Below are 21,371 nucleotides of genomic sequence, written 5' to 3'. Positions count from 1 at the left end.
ATGCTTGCCATGAGGCTAACTGCTTATGTGATATAACTGCCTGAATGCCTGTGGGTGAAGGTTGGATTACTTGAATTGGAACAATTCATTGATTGCGAGCTTTAAGCCCACTTGAGAGTAGCAAATCACTATGTTTTCTAAAGCCCACTTAAGGGTGGCAAAATCCGCATTTTAGCCTACTTGCGAGTAGCAAACTGCTTTAAAAAACAAACATGAGATGCTTTGTTCCAACTTAGGCGATCCAGTCTATACTTGTATGTTGTGCGCATCACATAGTAATTCTAGGTTAATAACCGGAATAAGAGCACATGTGTTTTCAAAAACAAGATATCATATTTAGTAAAGGCCGATCTTTGATCGGGCGAGCGGGGGTGCTCATTGCATGACCTTCCCCTCTCGTACCCAAGTTCCCGAGCCAAGGCAACTTTAGTGATGACGGACACGTGGCCTTAGGCACGAGTCAGGGTTTCCTAAATTTTCCAAAATAAAATATTTAGGTGGCGACTCTGCATCTGGCAAAGTAGTCCATGTTTAGCACTTCTTTACAAGAATCAGTTTTCAAAAACGATTTGCCGAATTTGGACTCTTTAGTGATTTATCGATCTTGCATTGCACTTTGTGAGATTAGATTCAGAACCGTGACATGGAGTCCGAACTGTAGTGAGCCCAAATGAACAAAACGAGATTTCCCGGGACGTTCGGGCACGTCTACACCATTGTACGCATATCAGTTTTGTATTTACACATAGTATAATTATGGTATATTACATAGCATATCCATGTTTATCCTCCATTTTATTCTATTGGGAATTTGTGATATATTCCTTGGAGTCTTGATTATGTAAATGATGTTCTATGAATTCCTAATTATGGACTTGATCAACTATCAATACCTATGGAATTGACATGCATTTTTAATTTTAGTTCTTTATTGGAGTGCATGAACAAGTTCAACAGGTCATCAAGTATTGGGATGTAAAACCTAAACCTAACTGCAATCCTGTTGATATACACGCATGCTCCAAGAACCATCCATCTTGGGGGTTAAAACGTTGGGATTGCACAGGGGCTAATGTAACCTTTCCCTAAAAGTCCCTCTACCCTGCCTATTCATGTTAAGACGCTCCTTGGGGTTCAACCAATAATGAGACAGATTAGGTAATTTTGATCCTGGGACTATGTTGGCAGCATGCTGAATGTCTATCATAGGAGGTAACTCATCTGTGATCACATCATGAAACTCATGCAATTAGTTAACCTCTGGTGGCTGGTTTAATGTAACTCAACAAGAATATGAATTTCTCCTATATGGACTGAGGCTAATCAATGTTAATAGGCACATTGAAGACCCAAGGTCTCCTAGAGCCTAGGTGCAAGGCGCAAGGTGAAGTGCGAGCTTCATTGAAGCAAGGCTCATGTTTGATGATAAAAAATAGATAATTCAATATAAGTAAATAATTCAAGTTGAGTCTATTTGGCTTGAAATAATGGTACAAAATAATTTGGAACAAATTTAAAGGAAACCTACCAAGTTGTGTTTGTTTGATGAAAAGGGTCCGAAAAGGAGTCGGATTGACCCCTGGGTAACTGATTACTAAGGGACATAAGGTGGGACTTCGGTTTGATAATTTTTTTTTTTTAAGTCACGAATTGTTGAATTCTTTGTTTCGAAAGTTAATTTCTTAAATTCCAAACACATGACTAAGCGTGGAAAAAATATAAGGATAGTTTTGGTTTGTGGAAACTCCATTTCCTTGTTACAATTAGGCCTATTTACATGCATTGCTCTCAAACTTCCAACTCATACAATTTTCATAATTTCTTGAATTCCAAATACATGACTAATACATGGATGGTTTTGGTTGATGGAAACTCCATTTCCTTGTTACAGTTAGGCCTATTTGCATGCATTGCTCTCAAACTTCCAACTCGTACAATTTTCATATCTATGCATCCCAAATTAGATCTGGTGAGAGAATTACTTATCCTTAAAGAAAATTACATGATCTAAGGATAATAAAGCATGGATTGATTATCTTCAAGGAGATCCTTCATCTGATTCTCTCAACTAAGGAGAATGTAATATGTACATGAATTGCAATGAAAACATGGACCTAGTATGTTGTATTAATGGTCCTTACTCATAGGGTCTAATGTAAACAAATGTGTTTCATATACTAGATATGTTTGGATACGATTCTTTCAACCCTTTGTCTTGCCTTTTTCCTTTTACCTTTGAATTGGTGTTTCAGTGTTTTATTCATTTAAAGGCTTTTTCTGTCATCTGAGGAAGGGAAATGGAAAAAAGGCAGTAAAAATGATGGTTGTAATCCATTTTTCTCTTCAAAAGAATTGTTTTTATTAGAGTGGCTGAATAGTGCGGGAGCATTTTGCCATTTTCTTCTAAAACAAAAGTTCATGTAAAAGGCTTGGAGTGTTCTCTAGTTTAATCGAATAAACTCTTATTAAACATTCCACCCTTTGTGATTTTCATCTGTCTTGGTAGTTGGATCATCTTTCAACTTCATCGTACCTCTAAATATTTTGTTAGTTACTATGATCATCACATGTACTCCTGTTGTGGCCTTTGGTTCTATTTGTTTGTGTTCATCAATGAGGATTCAGCGTTGTTTTGGTCACTACAAAGTATCTGGCAGTTGATTTGGGAAGGAGGCTTTTTAGCTTTTTTTGGCTAAAATAACACTAAAAGACAAAATATGTTAAAATAGCTAATAAGACAAAATGTCACATTAAACTTATAATCATTTCACTTTTTCTCTCACAAACATCATATCCAACTACTAAAAAATCCAATCATCTTCCTAAACACAAAAATTTTAGCCTACTAAAATAGCCAAAAACTAAAATACCCTACTAAAATAGCAACTTCCCAAACACCCACATTGAATAGGTTGATTTTGTCACTGGGTGAAGGTTTTGAAGGAAACTTTGGAGGGTAAATGAGGTCCTCAAAGGTCTCCTCAGTAATCATTGCTCAAACTTTATTTCGTGACCATAAAATATCATTTTTATCATGTACAGATCCATTTTTTTTTTTTTTTTTGATTAGCAAAGAAAATCTTTATTGATGATGAAACCGTACATTACATATAGGAATACATCAATAAGGATGAGAAAGGAAAAGGGAGAAAAAGGAAACCAAGCATGGTGTTGGTGAGAAACCAACACTAACTCACAGGACCACAAACACTAAATACCCCCACCCAAAAACTAACATATCAACTTGATGCCACCACCCAAAGGCTATCTAACAAAAGCACACAACTCACTACATGCTCCAATGTTGCTTACTTGTTGCCATTCTACTTCCTTCTTAGACCTAACCCTCCTATTTGGACCTCTCTTTGTCCTATAACTCTAACTCGATAATCTTATTCAGAACATCCTCTTCTTTTCCATTGAAATTAATGCCAAGAGATGTACCCAATTATAAAATGGATTTAGCTTCATTGAGGAGAAAATTGCTTGGGCTAGAAACACCCTCAAACAGATCTGAACGAGCTATCGCAGCTGCTGCTGGTCTGAAGATGACAGACTTAGAGGTGTGCTTGCTGACTGCTGCAACTTTATGCCCATGAAGTCTAGCAAAACTGGAGAACCCCTCTAGCTGAACCTTCTTCTTTCTTTTTTTTCTTCTCATTCCGCAAGAGTTTAGGGGCAGATGCAAATTGCCTCCCTGAGCCTGAATGATTTAGGCTCAGAAAATACTCAGTGCTTGGGCCAAATCCACTTCAAGATTAATGCCATGACCATGCCCATCTCTAGATCCACTAAAGCTTCTGGGAAAACCAGGAGTAAAAGCTTGCTCAACCTTAATTTTCAGGCTGTGCATTGACTCCTCCATCACGGTCTCCTCGACAACTGTGTTAACCTCCTCTCCCAAATGACAATCACTAGGCCCAGTCCTCTGCTCTACCTCCTTGGAACAAGCTTCCTCTTCCCCGCTAAAAACTCCATTGCACTTTGACTCCTCAACAACTGTGTTAACCTCCATCACACTTTTTCCCTCCTTCTCCCTGTAGCATCCCTCTGGAATTGTTCTTTCTACACCACTGCCACAGATTTCGTTGGAGCTGCACTCTTCCAAACCATCGTGCTTCATGATGCTACAATCTGCTAAATGTTCATCATACACAAGAATGGGATGAAGTTTACCCTTGCACTCCAAAAATATATTTTTGTTACTAAACTCCATAGAAGATGTAGCCACTCTGATTCTGGTATGGGAGAAGGCCTTTGGTTGGCAAATATCATCATCCAAGGTTAGAACAGTACCCCAAAAGCTTCCAATATTGTTGAATGTGCCCCTATTCCAAAGACTTAGAGGTAAGCCATAACACCTCAACCACACACATCTCTCTTGTTCTAGATAAACTCCTGGCTTCCATTCTACCACAAACTGACTCCAATTCTTAAACCATTCTTTGATATTGCAGATATTTGATTTCAGCTCCTCTTGAGATTTGAAGGTTAATACTATATCTCTTCATCCCTCTTTTCTGACCAATACCTAATCTAACCCTTTCTCCTTCAGGACATTTTCAATGATACTAGTAGAGTATTTAGAATTAAGCCTGACTATTGCACTATCATAAAGCCAACCATTACCCTCTTCATTGGCTTTTATGATCAATCTTGTTTTCTTAGCCACAGTGGGAGTGACCCCTTTTAATACATCAATGAATGATATACGACCTGTAAATGAAACATCATCCCTGTTTCTATTAGTTTCAAGAGGTCTTCTGATGATCTGAGATCTGCTCCTGCTCTGTTCAGCTCTGTTGCTCTTGATATTGGTAGCTTTTTTGACTTCTAACACCCTTTCATCTACCAACAGACCATTGGCTTTTTGGATGGCAATGTCTGCTGCTGCAGGGCAGTCAAATCTCACAAAACCAAATCTAGATTTTGACACTGTCCTTCTTTTGAAGGGTATAAAAACATCCATAACTAAGCCAAACTGAGAGAAAAGTTTGGACAGAGTTTTAGCATCCATAGCTGCAGGTAAATTATCCACAAATAAAGTGAATAGTTGTCACGACCCAAACCCGGCCCTATGGGTTTAGTACCGTAACCGGCCAGTAATCCGAGATTACCGAAGGCCTGCAGAACAGTAATACAGTAAAACAGAGTACAGGGCCTGGCGGAAGCCAATACAGTAAATAAATAGTGTCCATTGAGCTGTGACAGTCTGTATGCAAAAAGGCTTTTCACACATTTATACATAAACAGTACAGAACAGTATACACAATATTCACATCCATTCAACTAGGGACTCAACCCTACAGAACAGTACAGAAAACATTCCGTCTGTACAAAACAGTACGGTCTATACAAAACAGTAAAACAGTACAGAAGGGGGAAAAACAGACAAAACACCCCCAAGCCATAGCATGGCAACTCGGAACCTCACAGTGAGGCACAAAGGCTGGCTTGACAAAACTGGAGTAACCCTGACGCCTCTAGCTGCGGTCTGGTGCCTGAACACCTACATATATATATGAGCAGTGAGCTAAAGCCCAGTGAATAACACAATATGTAAAGAGGTTAAGAATGAATGTCCTTACAGTATGAAAACAGTTCATTTCAATCAGTCATTCAGTTGTTCAGTACAGTAAACAGTCATATGTGGTACATCCATTAGCATAACAGTAACAGTAGGTCTTAAAAGACCGAACAGTAATGATGGCCATCAGTCAGTAAACAGTAGTGGTTCCACAAGGAAACCGACAGAGATCTCTGTGACAGTAACAGTAACAGTAAACCGTAGATACTAAGGATGCCACAGTACAGTTCAGAAATAAAGGACATACATTCATTCAGTAAATAATACCAGTTCAGTAAACAGTTCAGTTCAGTATTCAGAAGATAATCAGTTGAACATATCTTTACACAATTGTTACTCACAGAGTTCTGGGCTACAGTATGCTAGAGCGTGTCTCCCTAGTCGCCAACCCTACACAGTTAACAGATTGAACACACACTAAGCTACACAGTTGGAAAATCTCATAACTTAATCCCTAATTTGCCTTGGTGTGTTCTACAATGATATCCTCATCTAAATGTCTTAAACTAGGCCTAAGAATGCCTAGGATGGGATGAGGGTGCAAAAATACACTTAGAAAACATTTTGCAAACTTTGCTGAAAATAGGGGCTTCGCTCGAGCGAGACCTTCTACGCTCGAGCGTAAGTCCAAAATCAAAGGCTTCGCTCGAGCGAGGAATCCTTCGCTCGAGCGGTCTGCAAAACAGTAAAAGTACTGGATGCTGAAATTTTACGCGCGATCGTCGCTCGATGGTCGCTCGAGCGGAGCCCTGGATAAAGGTGCTCGCTCGAGCGGGGAATCCTTCGCTCGAGCGAGGAAGCCAAATCTGGAATTTCCAGATTTGCCTCCCAAGCTCAAACCAAGCATTCAACCACTCCAAACTCGACCTCTTGGGCTCAAATTCTGGAAAACACCACTAAATTCAATGTATAACAAGATTCAAAGCTCAATCCATGAATTCAAGCCCCAGAGGTGAGTCAATTAAACCACATTCAAACCCATTTTCAAGAACAACATTCAAACATGTCATGCATGAGTTTTAAGCCAAATTAAAGCTCCAAAGCTTGATCAAATGAGCTCATTTCTTTTCAAATCAGATGGAAACATGGTCTATAACAACAATATGAGCATGCATGCACTAATGTCTATGTAATCAACCTCAAATTGCAACAATACCAACATGCATGCAAGAAATGATCTTCAATCCATCATTTATGGACCAAATCATGACTTAGCTCTACAAATTAACATGAATTGTGCAAGAATGAACTCAAGAACAGCAACAAGAAGATGGATGTCCTACCTTGGGTGTAGAATTAGAGGTGAGGGAGCTCAAACATGCAAATACACTTTCAATTCTTCAAGATTCACAAGCTAAATCAACAAGAACACTTCTCTCCCTCCCTAACTCTCTCTATGGTCGGCAATAAGGAGGGGAAAGGCTGATGAAATGTTTTGATTCAATGTGTGCAAGGCTCTAGCATCACTAGGTAGTGTGCCACTAAGGGTGGCAATATGGTAAATAAACCGAACTCTTTAATTAGCTTATTTAATCTAATTTAATCATACCTAATCAATTTTCAGATAAATATACCATAAAATCACATTAATTATGAGGGTCACGGAACATCAATCGGTTTCTAATTCGGCCGCCGATAAGGCCTTCAATTAGCAGTTTAAACATATCAACATGAACAGATAATCAGACAATCAAACAGATAGAATGAAATTAACTAACATATACTCAGTCAATTCAGTTCCAGTTTCAGTCAGTCAGTTCAGTACTTTTAATCAGTTCAATTATCGGTCAGTTATCAGTCATTATCAGTTCCGTTTAACAGTAACTGGTGATCAATCAGTCATTAATCAGTAAACAGTATGAGGGTTGTTACAATAGTGCATGCTTAACTTCCTTACCTTGAACACCACCTCTTTCCCTCTGCCTCACTGCCGGAAACCAGCCTCTGTTTCCTCCTTGTGCCATTGCATTTTCACTAAAACATTTTATCAAACAAGTGGAGTGCGAAAACTTCTTAACTGGGTAAAAACAGGACCAGCTGCTCTTGGCTTCCCCCAAAACACAAAGCCCAGATTCAATCAGAGGGTCAAAAGGGATGCTAAAGCCTTACCCGAATGATGATGAATGGTATAATTGAAAAAATGATCAAGACGCCGCTAGTGAGTTCTAACCAAGTTCTTCACATTCGAACCACTGACCTTTGCAGATCTTCGATCGGTAAATCACCGGACGCCGAGGAATTCACTGGGGATCGCCAATCTCGCCGATCATAGTCGTTGGAGATCACCGATCATAGCCGTTGGAGATGTACAGATCCATTACCCTCAAAAATGGTAGGTAATTGTTACTAAAATCTACATTCAGCATTTTTGGTGTCTAAATAGTATTGACTTGAACTCTTGATAAAATTTGAATTCACGAGAGTTCTCAACTCTGAGGAATTCAAACTCTCCGCGAATATATAGTTGAGATCATGTGCATACTGTGCCTGCTCGGCTCTTATTCTAGATCACAGTTTTCCAATTATTAGTTCATTTTTCTTATCTGATTTTCTAGATCAACTGCTCAAACCTGTTTCCGTATATTGTTTTTTTTTTTTTGGTTATTTTAAATCAGTTTATCTGAAGCGATCATGCAATTTATTGCTGTCATTTCTGTAGGAGAGGGTTCAAGAACGTTGCTTGAAAATTCGAAGATCTTCGAAGATCCTTGAAGAACAACTTCGAATTCTCTAAAAGATGATGAGAGGCTTAGATTCTTCAATAGTCTCAACTCAAGAACACAAGAGTAAATGAGATGATGGAGATAAGAGATTGGGTGAAGAAAAAGGCAAACTGGCTAGAGAGAGAATAATGGCAAGGCTCTCCCATGGATCTCCTACTTTCACTCTCAAGGTTGATAATGGAGATGGGAAATTAGTTCTTTCCCAAAAGTCATCTCTCCAAAATCCATCCCTTGTAAAGCTATGGGTGGGTGCTATTTATAGGCACCTCATGATGTAGGATAGAGCCCATGTGCAAGGCACATGGGGAATATTCTCTCTAACCACCTTGTCCGAGGAGGTGACCTCTCCGAGGATGAGACCTCTCCGAGGATGAGGAAAACCCCGAAGAGGAGATCAACCTCTCGGCGAACCCTTCTTCTTAGCCACACCTAACCAATGATCCCCAATCATCCCAAAGGGTCAGGGGTAGTCCCAGAGAACGTCCGGCCGCAAAATATTGCCGAGTCTCATGGACCCCCCGGAGTCGTGCCACCTCGACCCGGGTATAGGCTAGTTTAACCGAAGAGTGAATTTGTCTCCACTCACCGTCCTCGGGATCGGGTCCTTTGTTTGAACTCCATTACGCCCATGGTTCTAGTGCGTAGATCCCGGAAAGCTCCGAGCCCGCAAGTGTTCTGGGACTCATTAACGGAGCGACTTCTAGATTGCGCCTGAATCTGTTCGAAGCCAAGTGTTTCGGACCTCTAGGTTCGTGGATTCGAACCCTTTCGAGTCCGAGTGCCTCGGATCTCTAGGCTTGCTTAATACCCTTTCGAGTCCGGGCCCGAGTAAGTCTCTAGGTTCGTGGATCCAAACCCTTTCGAGGCTTAGAGCCATTCAGCCCGTTTGATGGCGATAAATCTGGGCCCGCCAGCCTTAAACTTAACTCCTCATACATTTGCCCCTTGCGTGTATGAGAAATTTTAAATTTCTCAGACATGCATACTGTCATTTCTTCGACCCTGCTTCGCATCACGTTCCCAAAAAAAAAACATGTTGTCACGACAGTGCCTATGGATAAAGTTGATGACACACTTCAATTTACAGAAAAAATTGACAAGCAAAAATTATTTTTTTTTTGTACTTTTTTTTTTTTTTCGTCCCACAGAAATATTTTTTATAACATTTAAGAAAATATACATATTCATTTTTTCTTTATTCTTAACAAACAAGGCTCACACGTGTCTTTTTTTTTTTGGCAAACATAGCGGACCAATTACATACATACACATATTTAGAATATGCTAATGGAATATTCAAAGGATAAGGCTTCCTTTTTTCTATTTAAGGAAAAGGATGAAGACCTAATCAATACATCTTTTTCTTTCTTGAAACCCTGCGGCGCACACACTCTCTCACTAAAATGAGAGCCCACCCCAGGTTGCCTGTCTTCCTTTTCAACAGAGCTCCGTAGCCACTAAGCCAACGCTGGTTGCTCACAAGGCCAGAGCTGCTGCCGTTTGCACAGACCTCCATTGCGATTTCAAGCCACGCCGCCAAAGGCCCACGCCAATTTCACTGTTGGCCAGCACTGGCACCAACTCATCGCGGTTGCTACCTCCTCCTGTTACTAGCGTCCTGTCGCAGCTCCACCTACTACAAACGCCGACCACCATCGCAATGCCATCCACCTAGCTCATCTCCAACTATCGTGAATCGTCACGGCCAGCCATCGTCTTGTCCCAGCTCCAATCGGCCAGCACCAACGCCACTGCTACAGCCGGCTTCGACTGCCCAGCCTCATTGCCAACTCACAGTCAGTTTCTCCGCTGCGACCTCGTCGCTGGCCTCGACTGTTGCTCCAGCGCCAACCACACACGTCGCCCTTTCAACACGTCGTGTGTGGTCACCAACTCTGCTGCGACATCACCGCTGCTTTCGGCCTCGCTCATCCAACGCCGACCACGCACGTTTGCCCACTCAACGTCGTGTGTGGTCTGGCCTAACGTCGCTTAGCTTCAGTTTTGTTGATCAACGTCGACGCCGACTCTGCTACTTCTTCAACACTATCTTCCTTCGTTGGCGTAAATTTGTGAGCAAGTTCTTTTAATTGTTTTGTTTATTTATTTATTTATTTTTTTTGGGTGTGCCTTTTCTCTCTCTGAAATTTGAAACCCATTTGTTTGTTTCTTTGAAAATGAACAGTTCACCATCTTCTTCAAAGAACCAAAGCTGCATCTTGCTTTTGCATCCCGTTGAAGATCATTGTCGCTGCTATAACTCCGGACGCCATCACCATCACCGAAGACCTACACCACTGTTGTTGGTATTTCATCTTGGCCCAATAATGTAGCATCTGAGCTTTAGATACACCAAATCTCGGTACTACTCCTCCGGCGACCACCTATTGCAAACGTCGTGACCCAAGCTGTTGTCCACCTTTCTCTGCTACAACTTTGCCTTCGTCTTTGGTTGTCCAGCGCTTTGCCTTCGTCTTCGGCTATTCAGCGCGAACCACGCGTCACCTACTCAACGCGATATGTGTGGTTTTCCCTAACACCATCCAGCTCGTTATTCTCACAGCCCGGCGCCATTTTTCAGAGTTTGAATCATATAGATCTCGGTTTTTTGCATACTCACTGGTTTCGGCCGTGATTAATCAATGCGGACCACGTCGCCGACTCAACACGGCGTCGGTTTGCCTATCTCCTTTCTTGCCCACTGTCTGTGATGTCATTCTTGACCTACACCGCTTTTGGTCTTCATTCTCTTCCTACTCCTTCGAATTTGTGAGTAAGTGTTCGTCGAAACCCCATTCTTGAATTTTTTTCTGATACATAAAAAAAAAAAAAATATATATATATATATATATTGTTGCTCATGAACCTGGCTTGCAAAGAATAAATTTGGGATTTGTGTTCTTGACTTCTGAATAGCTAGTGCTTGGTTGTTGAGGGAAATAAAGCCCTTGTTGAACCTTGATTTGCATGAGAAATGTAGTCTTGAAATTCATGTTTTGAAACTTGTCCCTTGTCAAAGAATAAAAAATGATATATTGTTGTTTGTTGAACTCATAGATCATCAGAGAAATAAATAGTTGATGCTGACATTTTGTTTGAGCATTGTTGTTTTTCGGCCTGAGAGGAACCGGTCTGGAGAGACAAAAACTTGATTGTTGCATTTTTCATGAACTCGCTCAAAGGAATAAAATTGTTGTAACTTAAATAGATCATTATTGTTTGTTGATGTTGCCCTATTCCGATAATGCCTGAATCAGGATATGAAATTGATATTGCTCGTCTCATTTGTCGGTTTTACTATTTCAGGCATATAATTTTTTGTGCAAAATCCACGACCCTGAGGCCCTAAGAATCTTCACTAATGAGAGCAAGGGTTGTCCTTCGGAAGTCTGAACGAGAGCAAAACTGTCCTTTAGGAGTCTGAAAGTAGCATACACCTTACTTTGGCAAGAAAGATTCCTCTGAAAGGCAACCGAGTCTACAAAGCTTGCACAAATAGAAGTAAAGATTGTCTCTCAGAAGTCCGAGCAGAAGCAAGGCTGTCCCTCAGAAGTTCGAGTGAAAACAAGGCTCTCTCTCAGAAGTCCGAGGGAGAAGTCCGAGCGGCAACAAGGCTCTCCCTCGGAAGTCAAAGTGGATGCGCACTTCTACTTCGGCAGCTAATGGAAGCAAAGGCTATCCCTCGGGAGTTCGAGTAAGAGTCCACTCTACTTTGAAAAGAAAGATCCTCGGAGCTCGTATAGATGAAATCAATGGTTGTTCTTCGGACCCGCACTAATGAGAGCAAGAGTTGTCCCTCAGAAGGCTCTCCCTCAGAAGTCCGAGCAGAAACAAGGCTGTCTCTCAGAAGTCCGAGTGGATGCGCACTTCTACTTCAGCAGCTAATGGAAGCAAAGGCTATCTCTCAAAGCTCGCACTGACGGAAGCGAGACCTGTTCTTCGAAAGTCTAAGGTGGAGAACACACTCTACTTCAGCAAGAAAGATCCTTGAGGCTTGCACTGATGGAAGCGAGGTCTGTTCTTCGAAAGTCTGAGTGGGAGCACACACTCTACTTTAACAAGAAAGATCCTCGAAGCTCACGCTGATGGAAACAAGATTTGCTTTTCGAAAGTCAGAGTGGGAGCACACACTCTACTTCAACAAGAGAGATCCTCGAAGCACGCTGAGTGGGAACACACACTCTGTTTCAACAAGAAAGACCCTCGAAGCTTGCACTGATAGAAGTAAGTGTTGTTCTTTGGAAGTTTGAATAGAAGCAAAGGTTGTCCCTCGGAAGTCCGAATGAAAGCAAGAGATGTCTCTCGGAAGTCTAAATGTACGTATACTCTCTTCTTCAGCAATCAATGGAAGCAAAGGTTGTCCCTCGAAAGTCCGAGTAGGAGTATACTCTACTTTAACAAGAAAGATCCTTAAGCTTGAACTGACAGAAGTAAGGGCTATTCTTCGGAAGTCGAAGTGGGATCACACACTGCTTCAATAAGAAAGACCCTCGAAGCTTGCACTGATGGAAGCCATGGCTGCTTTTCGAAGGTCCGAGTGGAAGTACACTTCTACTGTGTCAAGAAAACTCCCTTCAGGTTGGTAACTAAGTCTACTATTCCTCTTTCTTCTTTGAAAGGCAACGAAAATTGAAAACTGTTTCAAGCAACATAACACAATGAAGATATACAATGTAGAGAAAATAACTTCTGATGAAGATATATAATATGGAGGAAATAAATTTCTTCATGGCATAAGAAAGATAGAACGCCTTGGATAATGCAGTAAATATAAATTGTAAATGTCATAGATAGGCTTCTTCTACGGAATGTTGAAATTAGCCCCTAGAGTTGCAACATCATTTGGAACGCTTTCACCAGCTGCTCGGATTATGGCCATCATGCACCATCATAGCCATGTCTTTGGATCTTTTTGTACAGACTGATATCCCCATCCCCGCAAGACTTTTCATGGATCTGTTGTAGTCGGAAACTTGCTTCTTGTTGGCCAACACACCGGGCTAGGAATCCGGTACCTCCTCGAAAGTAAAGTTCACCTTGAATAATTATGAATTGGGCAAGCTTGGCCATAGTCAATTTTCCAACTTTGCTTCTGAGTTGTTCGAGGACTTCTCCTCTCCAGTCCTCCGGAAGGCCTTTGTCTTCAGGTATTATCGAAGGCTCTATTCTCTTCTTGATAATAATTGTCGCCTCCTCCTCTGGGATATCAACTCCTGCCCCTAATGTAGCGAGGGCATCTAAAAACTTGTTGTCGGAATGAGGCACATGCTCTATTTGGACCTTCTGAAATTTGTCAAAAAGCCTTCGGACTGTTGTTCGATATGTGGCCAAGGCAGGCTCCTTTAAGACGAACTGTCCTGAAACTTGCTTCACTATCAACTTTGAGTCCCCCCGAATCCCAATCTTCTTGATACTGTGCTTCTCAGCAGCTATCAAGCCTAACATAAGAACCTCATACTCGGCTTCATTATTCGAACAATGGAAATCCAGTTTATAAGACAAATATAACTTTTCCCCACTTTTGCTTGTAAGGACTGTCCCGGTTCCTCCTTTACCTTCGGCTGCTGCTCCGTCAAAGATCAATGTCCAAAAGCTTTCCTCGGAAGCCATAGCTGCATGCACCTCTCCTCTTACTTCTTCATTCACTGGTTCATAGTCACCACTTGGAATTTGAGCAAGGAGGTCAGCTAAGGCTTGGATTTTAATCGCCTTGGGGGCTACACATGTGATCTCGAATTCACCCAGTGCTAACAACCATCTTGCCACCTTCCCGGTTATAGCAGGCCTGCTGATGAGGTATCGGATTGGATCACTCCTAGTAACAATCTGAATCTGATGTGCTAAGAAGTAATGTCTGAGCTTTTGGGCGGTGAATACCAAAGCTAAGCAATGTCTCTCTATCGGAGTATATCGGACTTCTGCTCCTTGAATCTTCTGGCTGATGTAATACACCGGGCGTTCTTCTCCATCTACATCTTGGACCAATAATGCCCCTATGGACTTGGGGGTTGAAGTTAAGTATAACATTAGAGGCACCCCGGGCTGCGGGGCTATCATGGTCTGAGGCGAGGTCAAGGCCGCCTTGATTCTCTCGAAGGCCTTTTGGTGCTCGTGGTTCCACTCGAACTTGGTATCTCCTTTTAACAATGAGCCGAAAGGGGCAGAGATCTCTGCAAGTGTTGGGATAAACCTCCGAATATAAGACACCTTCCCGAGGAACTTCTTTAACTCCTCCTGAGAATGCGGGGGAGGCATTGCTCTGATAGATTTGACCTTGTCTTCATCTGCCTCGATACCATGCCTATGTACAAGAAACCCGAGGAACTTCTCGACCGTCACCCCGAAAGCACATTTGAGAGGATTCATCCTCATTTTGAATTTCTGGCACCTCTTGAATACCTTCTCAAGGTCTCGGAGATGGTCTTCTTCTTTCTTAGATTTTACCACTAGATCATCAACATAATCTTCCACCTCATGATGGATCATGTCATGAAAGATTGCAGTCATAGCCCTTTGGTAAGTTGCACCGGTATTCTTGAGTCCGAAAGGCATGACTGTATAGAAGAAGTTTCCAAGAGGTGTTCTAAAAACAGTCTTTTCTACGTCCTCTTCAGCCATCTTAATCTGATTGTATCCACTGAATCCATCCATGAATGAGAACATCTGGTGTCCCGAGGTGGCATCCATGAGGGTGTCGATGTAAGGAAGAGGCAATTCATCCTTCGGGCAAGATTTGTTCAAATCTCGAAAGTCTACACATACTCTGATTTGGCCATTCTTCTTCTTTACTGGCACGATATTTGCTAACCACGTGGGGTACTGTATTGGCCGGATGAAACCAGTCTGTTGAAGTTTTTCAATCTCCTCCTTAATCTTCTCTTCGAGATCTGGATGATATTTTCGAGCAGCTTGCTTAATTGGCTTGGAGTGTGGGAACACATCAAGATAATGGGAGACTAGGTCAGGATCTAGTCCGGGCATTTCCTTATATGACCAAGCAAACACATCTGAGTATCGGCTTATCAACTTCAACAACTGTTCCCGCTTCTCTAGGCTAAGGCTCAAACTTACGAATACCGGCCTCGGTGCATCTTGTCCATCACTCAGATCTATTTCAATAAGTTGTTCGGGCTGAGGCTTCGGCCCATCTTGCATACATTCTGGAGCCACTTCAGGCTTTATTACTATATCATTGTCAGGAGGCTCTTCTTTTGACTCGGAGTCGGTGACTGAAGAAACTGACTCCCCGCACCTTTATAAATAGTACACCATCTTGCCTCCTTCTCGAACTTTCATCACCTTCCGAGGAATAGACGGACTTTCTGGTCTAGACATCGCCCGCTTACTTGATTCTGCCATCGGCTCCTTGTCATCTTTGATATCCTCCCAACGAGGAATTTTGACCCCTCGAGGCTTAAAGGTGGTGGGAACTTCTTCGACAGCCAGTTCGGTGAAGTAGATGGCATCAGAATAATGAGCTTCATGGATCTCAAAAGGCCTTTCTGTAGCCTGAATTGTCACCGTCATCTTTTCCCATTTAGCCTTAACACACTGATGATAACTTGATGGTACAGCCCCATATCTATGCATCCAGGTCCTCCCTAGAATGATGTGATAACTTGCCTCAGAATCGATAATATGGAACTTGGTGGCCGAGTGAATCACTCCGACGGCTAAATCAACTGTTACACATCCGATAATAACTCTCCTTTCTCCACCGAAGCCAGTGATGACTATCGACTACTTCACAATGCGTTTTTCAGAGATTTCGGCCTTTTCTAGAGTAACGCGAGTCATAATGTTGATAGAGGCTCCACTATCTAGAAAGGCCCTTTTGAACTCAACTCCGTTAATAAAAGCAGTCACATAAAGCGGGTGATTGTGAGAAAAATGATACTTCCGATCAGCCTCGGAGAAAGTAATGGCACTAGATTGCTCTTTTGCCTTCCTCGGGATAGACCCCTCAGTCGACATGCATTCCTCATGGTGTGCCTCGGCTATATTAATGATAGACTTAGTAATTTCTGCGCTTGCCTCCCTGGAAAGTCCACGCTGGTCGAAGAATTGCTTGAACTTTACACAGTCTTGCAAGGTTTTGGCATAGTGATCCGGATCTTTTTCCATTCTTGGAGGCTCGTAGTTAACCATCTCCTCGGTCTCTTCAAAATAAGATGCCACATAAACATGGTGTCCTCCTCTTCCATAGTACTCTTCTCCTCCTTCTGGATCAAAGGGATCTTCGCCATGAGTCATAAATGTTCTGCCCTCTGGATCGAGAGCACTTCCATAGTAAACTTGCTCACCCTCTGGCTCGAGGATGTCGTCCAGATAACAATCATCGTCATCGAGATTGGTGATAGCCTCGATCATCGGGCCTTCATAAGCTATCATAGCAACATTCTTGCCCTTGTCTCGGTGGTGAGGATATGGTTGTTCTCGGATGTCTTGAGTCCCTTTCTTTTTGAACCTCAATTCGTCTGCCTCGACTTTATCTCTGAAGATTTTCCTGAGAGTCCAACACTTCTCTGTCGGATGTTTCAATGTACGATGGTAGACACAGAATTCATGGCTCTCACGGTCCTTTTTTTATGGCATTTCTTCAACATAAGGCAATTTTAGCTCTCCGTCAGCCACCCATTCCTCAAATAGAGCTTTCACTTCCTCGATTCCACATGGATAAGAAACGTTCCCCTTTTCACCATTATATTGCTTTCTCTTCTGGCCTCTATGACCTCCTCCTTGTGACTTTCGGGTATCTGGGGCAGAGGCAGCAGCAAGCATAGGTCCACGAGACGATTTGAAGCTAGTCTTGTAACTGGCCTTAAATCCGGACTCCTGAGCCTGAGGAATGCTAATGTTCCGAGCTGCTTCTATTAATGCCGAGAAGGTGGGCAGCTTGTGATTAACTAGAAACATTTTGTACCTGCTCAATGCCCCTTCTAGACAGATTTGAACCAAATAACTCTCCTCCACTGCTTCATGGCAATCCACGGCCTTGTCCTGAAACCTTTTGACGTAGTCAAAGATGTCTTCACTTTCTTGCTGCTTTTCTTTACACAATGTAAGTGTGGTCACCTTCTCCGCCACTTGAAAGAACTTAGAGTGAAATTCGTTGACCATTTCCTCCCAACTTCGGAGGGCCAAATTAACATACCAACTATATGCTCGGTCGGTGAGGGACTTAGAGAATTCTCTCAGCCGGAGGACGTGGTTTGAACCATGAATACCCAGAGTCTCGATGAATCGCACAACATGTTCTCGAGCATTTCCTTGTTTGCCATCGAACTTGATGAATTTCGGCACTGTATACCCCTCAGGGTATGGATAGCTCAGCATCTCAATGGGGTAAGGCGGCTTGACATCCAGATCAGGCAAAGAGGGTAAGGTCCTCTTGCCCCGTTCGAGATCGAACATGGCCTGCACATCTGCGAGAGTGAGAAACTATTGAGGGAGAGGGTTTGATGGTGGTATTCCCGGAACTTGGCTTATGGACCCGAAGACTGAGCTGGGGGCGACTTGGCCATTCTGGTGTTGCGAATTCATCATTGGTGAGGACATTTGACGATATTGGCCATCAGCATCTATAGACAAGCCAGTTGATGATGGGATATTGAATTGAGGCCCGTAGAGTCCACCGCACGGCGCCGCTATACCGGGTTGTGCTTGCAAATTTGTTGTCGGCACCAAATGAGTCCCGCCTGGTGCTTGGGTAACATTTACTGGTGGCGTAACAAGATTAGGTACGGGCAGAGCTCCCTTTTGCGCCATCATGCTTCTCATGTTTTCCTGGACACCAACAATCGCCGGAGCGCCATTCATTACACCAGAAACTCCCCTAGTCACCATTGGATCCTGGCTTGCACGCCATGGAGCCCGGGCATGGGCAAACTGCTGCCGCCTACTGCAGTTTGAGCATGTGTTACTGTGGCCATGTTGCCATGAGCCATAGGCTGATTGGGGCCTATTTCTCCTTGGATTTGATTTTGTGCTCCGGCGGGAATAACTCCCCCACCAGTTTGATTTCCGTTTGGCGCCGGTGCAAAGTTAGAACTCATCACCAACATGGTGTGAGTGAGATTCTGAAGAGTGGTAAGAATCTCCTGCTGAGTATTTTGAAGTCCTTGAATGGCTTCAAGCAAAATTGGTTGATCTGGAGCCATGGTTCTGTCATCACCACCATTAGAGGATCCTTGTTGGTGAATTTCATCTTCTCCCGCCATCCTTGTTGGAGTTGTGTGGATTCCAGATCTCGTTGAGACCATTAACCAATCTGCCTCCCCAGCGGAGTCGCCAAAATGTAGGAGAGGGTTCAAGAACGTTGCTTGAAAATTCGAAGATCTTCGAAGATCCTTGAAAAACAACTTCGAATTCTCTAAAAGATGATGAGAGGCTTAGATTCTTTAATAGTCTCAACTCAAGAACACAAGAGTAAAGGAGATGATGGAGATAAGAGATTGGGTGAAGAAGAAGGCAAACTGGCTAGAGAGAGAACAATAGCAAGGCTCTCCCATGGATCTCCCACTTTCACTCTCAAGGTTGATAATGGAGATGGGAAATTAGTTCTTTCCCAAAAGTCATCTCCAAAATCCAACCCTTGTAAAGCTATGGGTGGATACTATTTATAGGCACCTCATGATGTAAGATGGAGCCCATGTGCAAGGCACATGGGGAATATTCTCTCTAACCACCTTGTCCGAGGAGGTGACCTCTCCGAGGATAAGACCTCTCCGAGGATGAGGAAAACCCCGAAGAGGAGATCAACCTCTCGGCGAACCCTTCTTCTTAGCCACACCTAACCAATGATCCCCAATCATCCCAAAGGGTCAGGGGTAGTCCTAGAGGACGTCCTGCCGCTAAATATTGCCGAGTCCCATGGGCACCCCGGGGTCATGCCACCTCGACCCGGGTATAAGCTAGTTTAACCGAAGAGTGAATTTGTCTCCACTCACCGTCCTCGGGATCAGGTCCTTTGTTCGAACTCCATTACGCCCATGGTTCTAGTGCGTAGATCCCGGAAAGCTCCGAGCCCGCAAGTGTTCTGGAACTCATTAACGGAGCGACTTCTAGATTGCGTCTGAATCCGTTCGAAGCCAAGTGTTTCGGATCTCTAGGCTTGATTAATACCCTTTCGAGTCCGGGCCCGAGTAAGTCTCTAGGTTCGTGGATCCGAACCCTTTCGAGGCTTAGAGCCATTCAGCCCGTTTGATGGCGATAAATCTGGGCCCGCCAGTCTTGGACTTGCGATAAATTTGGGCCCATCAACCTTGGATTATTGGGCCTAATTAATTTAGTGGGCTTAAACTTAACTCCACTTACATTTGCCCCTTGCGTGTATGAGAAATTTTAAATTTCTCAGACATGCATACTGTCATTTCTTCGACCCTGCTTCGCATCACGTTCCCCACAAAAAAACATGTTGTCACGACAGAGCCTATGGATAAAGTTGATGACACACTTCAATTTACAGAAAAAATTGACAAGCAAAAATTTTTTTTTTTTGTACTTTTTTTTTTTTTTCTTCGTCCCACTGAAATATATTTTTATAACATTTGATAAAATATACATATTCGTTTTTTTTTATTCTTAACAAACAAGGCTCACACGTGTCTTTTTTTTTCTTTTTTTTTTTTTGGCAAACATAGCGGACCAATTACATACATACACATATTTAGAATATGTTAATGGAATATTCAAAGGATAAGGTTTCCTTTTTTCTATTTAAGGAAAAGGATGAAGACCTAATCAATACATCTTTTTCTTTCTTGACACCCTACGGTGCACACACTCTCTCACTAAAATGAGAGCCCACCCTAGGTTGCCTTTCTTCCTTTTCAACCGAGCTCCATAGCCACTAAGCCAACGCTGGTTGCTCACAAGGCCAGAGCTGCTGCCGTTTGCACAGACCTCCATTGCGATTTCAAGCCACGCCGCCAAAGGCCCACGCCACTGCCACTGTTGGCCAGCACCGGCACCAACTCATCACGGTTGTTGCCTCCTCCTGTTGCTAGCGTCCTGTCGTAGCTCCACCTACTACAAACGCCGACCGCCATCGCAATGCCATCCACCTAGCTCAGCTCCTACTATCGCGAATCGTCACGGCCAGCCATCATCTTGTCCCAGCTCCAATCGGCCAGCACCAACGCCACTGCTACAGCCGGCTTCGACTGCCCAGCCTCAATGCCAACTCACAGTCAGCTTCTCCGCTGTGACCTCGTCGCTGGCCTCGACTGTTGCTCCACCGCCAACCACACACGTCGCCCTTTCAACGCGTCGTGTGTGGTCACCAACTCTGCTGCGACATCACCGCTGCATTCGGCCTCGCTCATCCAACGCCGACCACGCACGTTTTCCCACTCAACGTCGTGTGTGGTCTGGCCTAACGTCGCTTAGCTTCAGTTTTGTTGATCAACGTCGACGCCGACTCTGCTACGTCTTCAACACTGTCTTCCTTCGTTGGCGTAAATTTGTGAGCAAGTTCTTTTAATTGTTTTGTTTATTTATTTTTATTTTTATTTTGGGTGTGCCTTTTCTCTCTCTGAAATTTGAAACCCATTTGTTTGTTTCTTTGAAAATGAACAGTTCACCATCTTCTTCAAAGAACCAAAGCTGCATCTTGCTTTGCATCCCATTGAAGATCATTGCCGCTGCTATAACTCCGGACGCCATCACCATCACCGAAGACCTACACCATTGTTGTTGGTATATCATCTTGGCCCAATAATGCAGCATCTGAGCTTTAGATACACCAGATCTCGGTACTACTCCTCCGGCGACCACCTATTGCAAACGTCGTGACCCAAGCTGTTGTCCACCTTTCTCTGCTACAACTTTGCCTTCGTCTTTGGTTGTCCAGCGCTTTGCCTTCGTCTTCGGCTATTCAGCGCGAACCACGCGTCACCTACTCAATGCGATATGTGTGGTTTTGCCTAACACCATCCAGCTCGTTATTCTCACAGCCCGGCGCCATTTTTCAGAGTTTGAGTCATATAGATCTCGGTTTTTTGCATACTCACTGGTTTCGGCCGTGATTAATCAATGCGGACCACATCACCGACTCAACA

At 43.1% G+C, this 21,371-nt stretch overlaps 1 protein-coding gene across 1 annotated transcript in view; it reads left to right on the top strand.

Moving 5' to 3' along the window:
• MBF1A (multiprotein bridging factor 1A) overlaps positions 1-21,371 on the top strand; it is a 50,604-nt gene that overhangs the window by 11,963 nt on the left and 17,270 nt on the right. The window contains exon 3 of the mRNA XM_082881861.1: positions 9,524-9,531. Coding sequence (XP_082737987.1) covers positions 9,524-9,531 — 8 coding nt within the window. The remainder of the gene's footprint in view (positions 1-9,523; positions 9,532-21,371) is intronic.

The sequence above is a fragment of the Camellia sinensis genome, chromosome 8, assembly GCF_055761805.1.
Source record: "Camellia sinensis isolate YWXY chromosome 8, ASM5576180v1, whole genome shotgun sequence".
Classification (NCBI taxonomy): Eukaryota; Viridiplantae; Streptophyta; class Magnoliopsida; order Ericales; family Theaceae; genus Camellia; species Camellia sinensis.
This window is presented reverse-complemented; position numbering and strand designations above follow the sequence as displayed.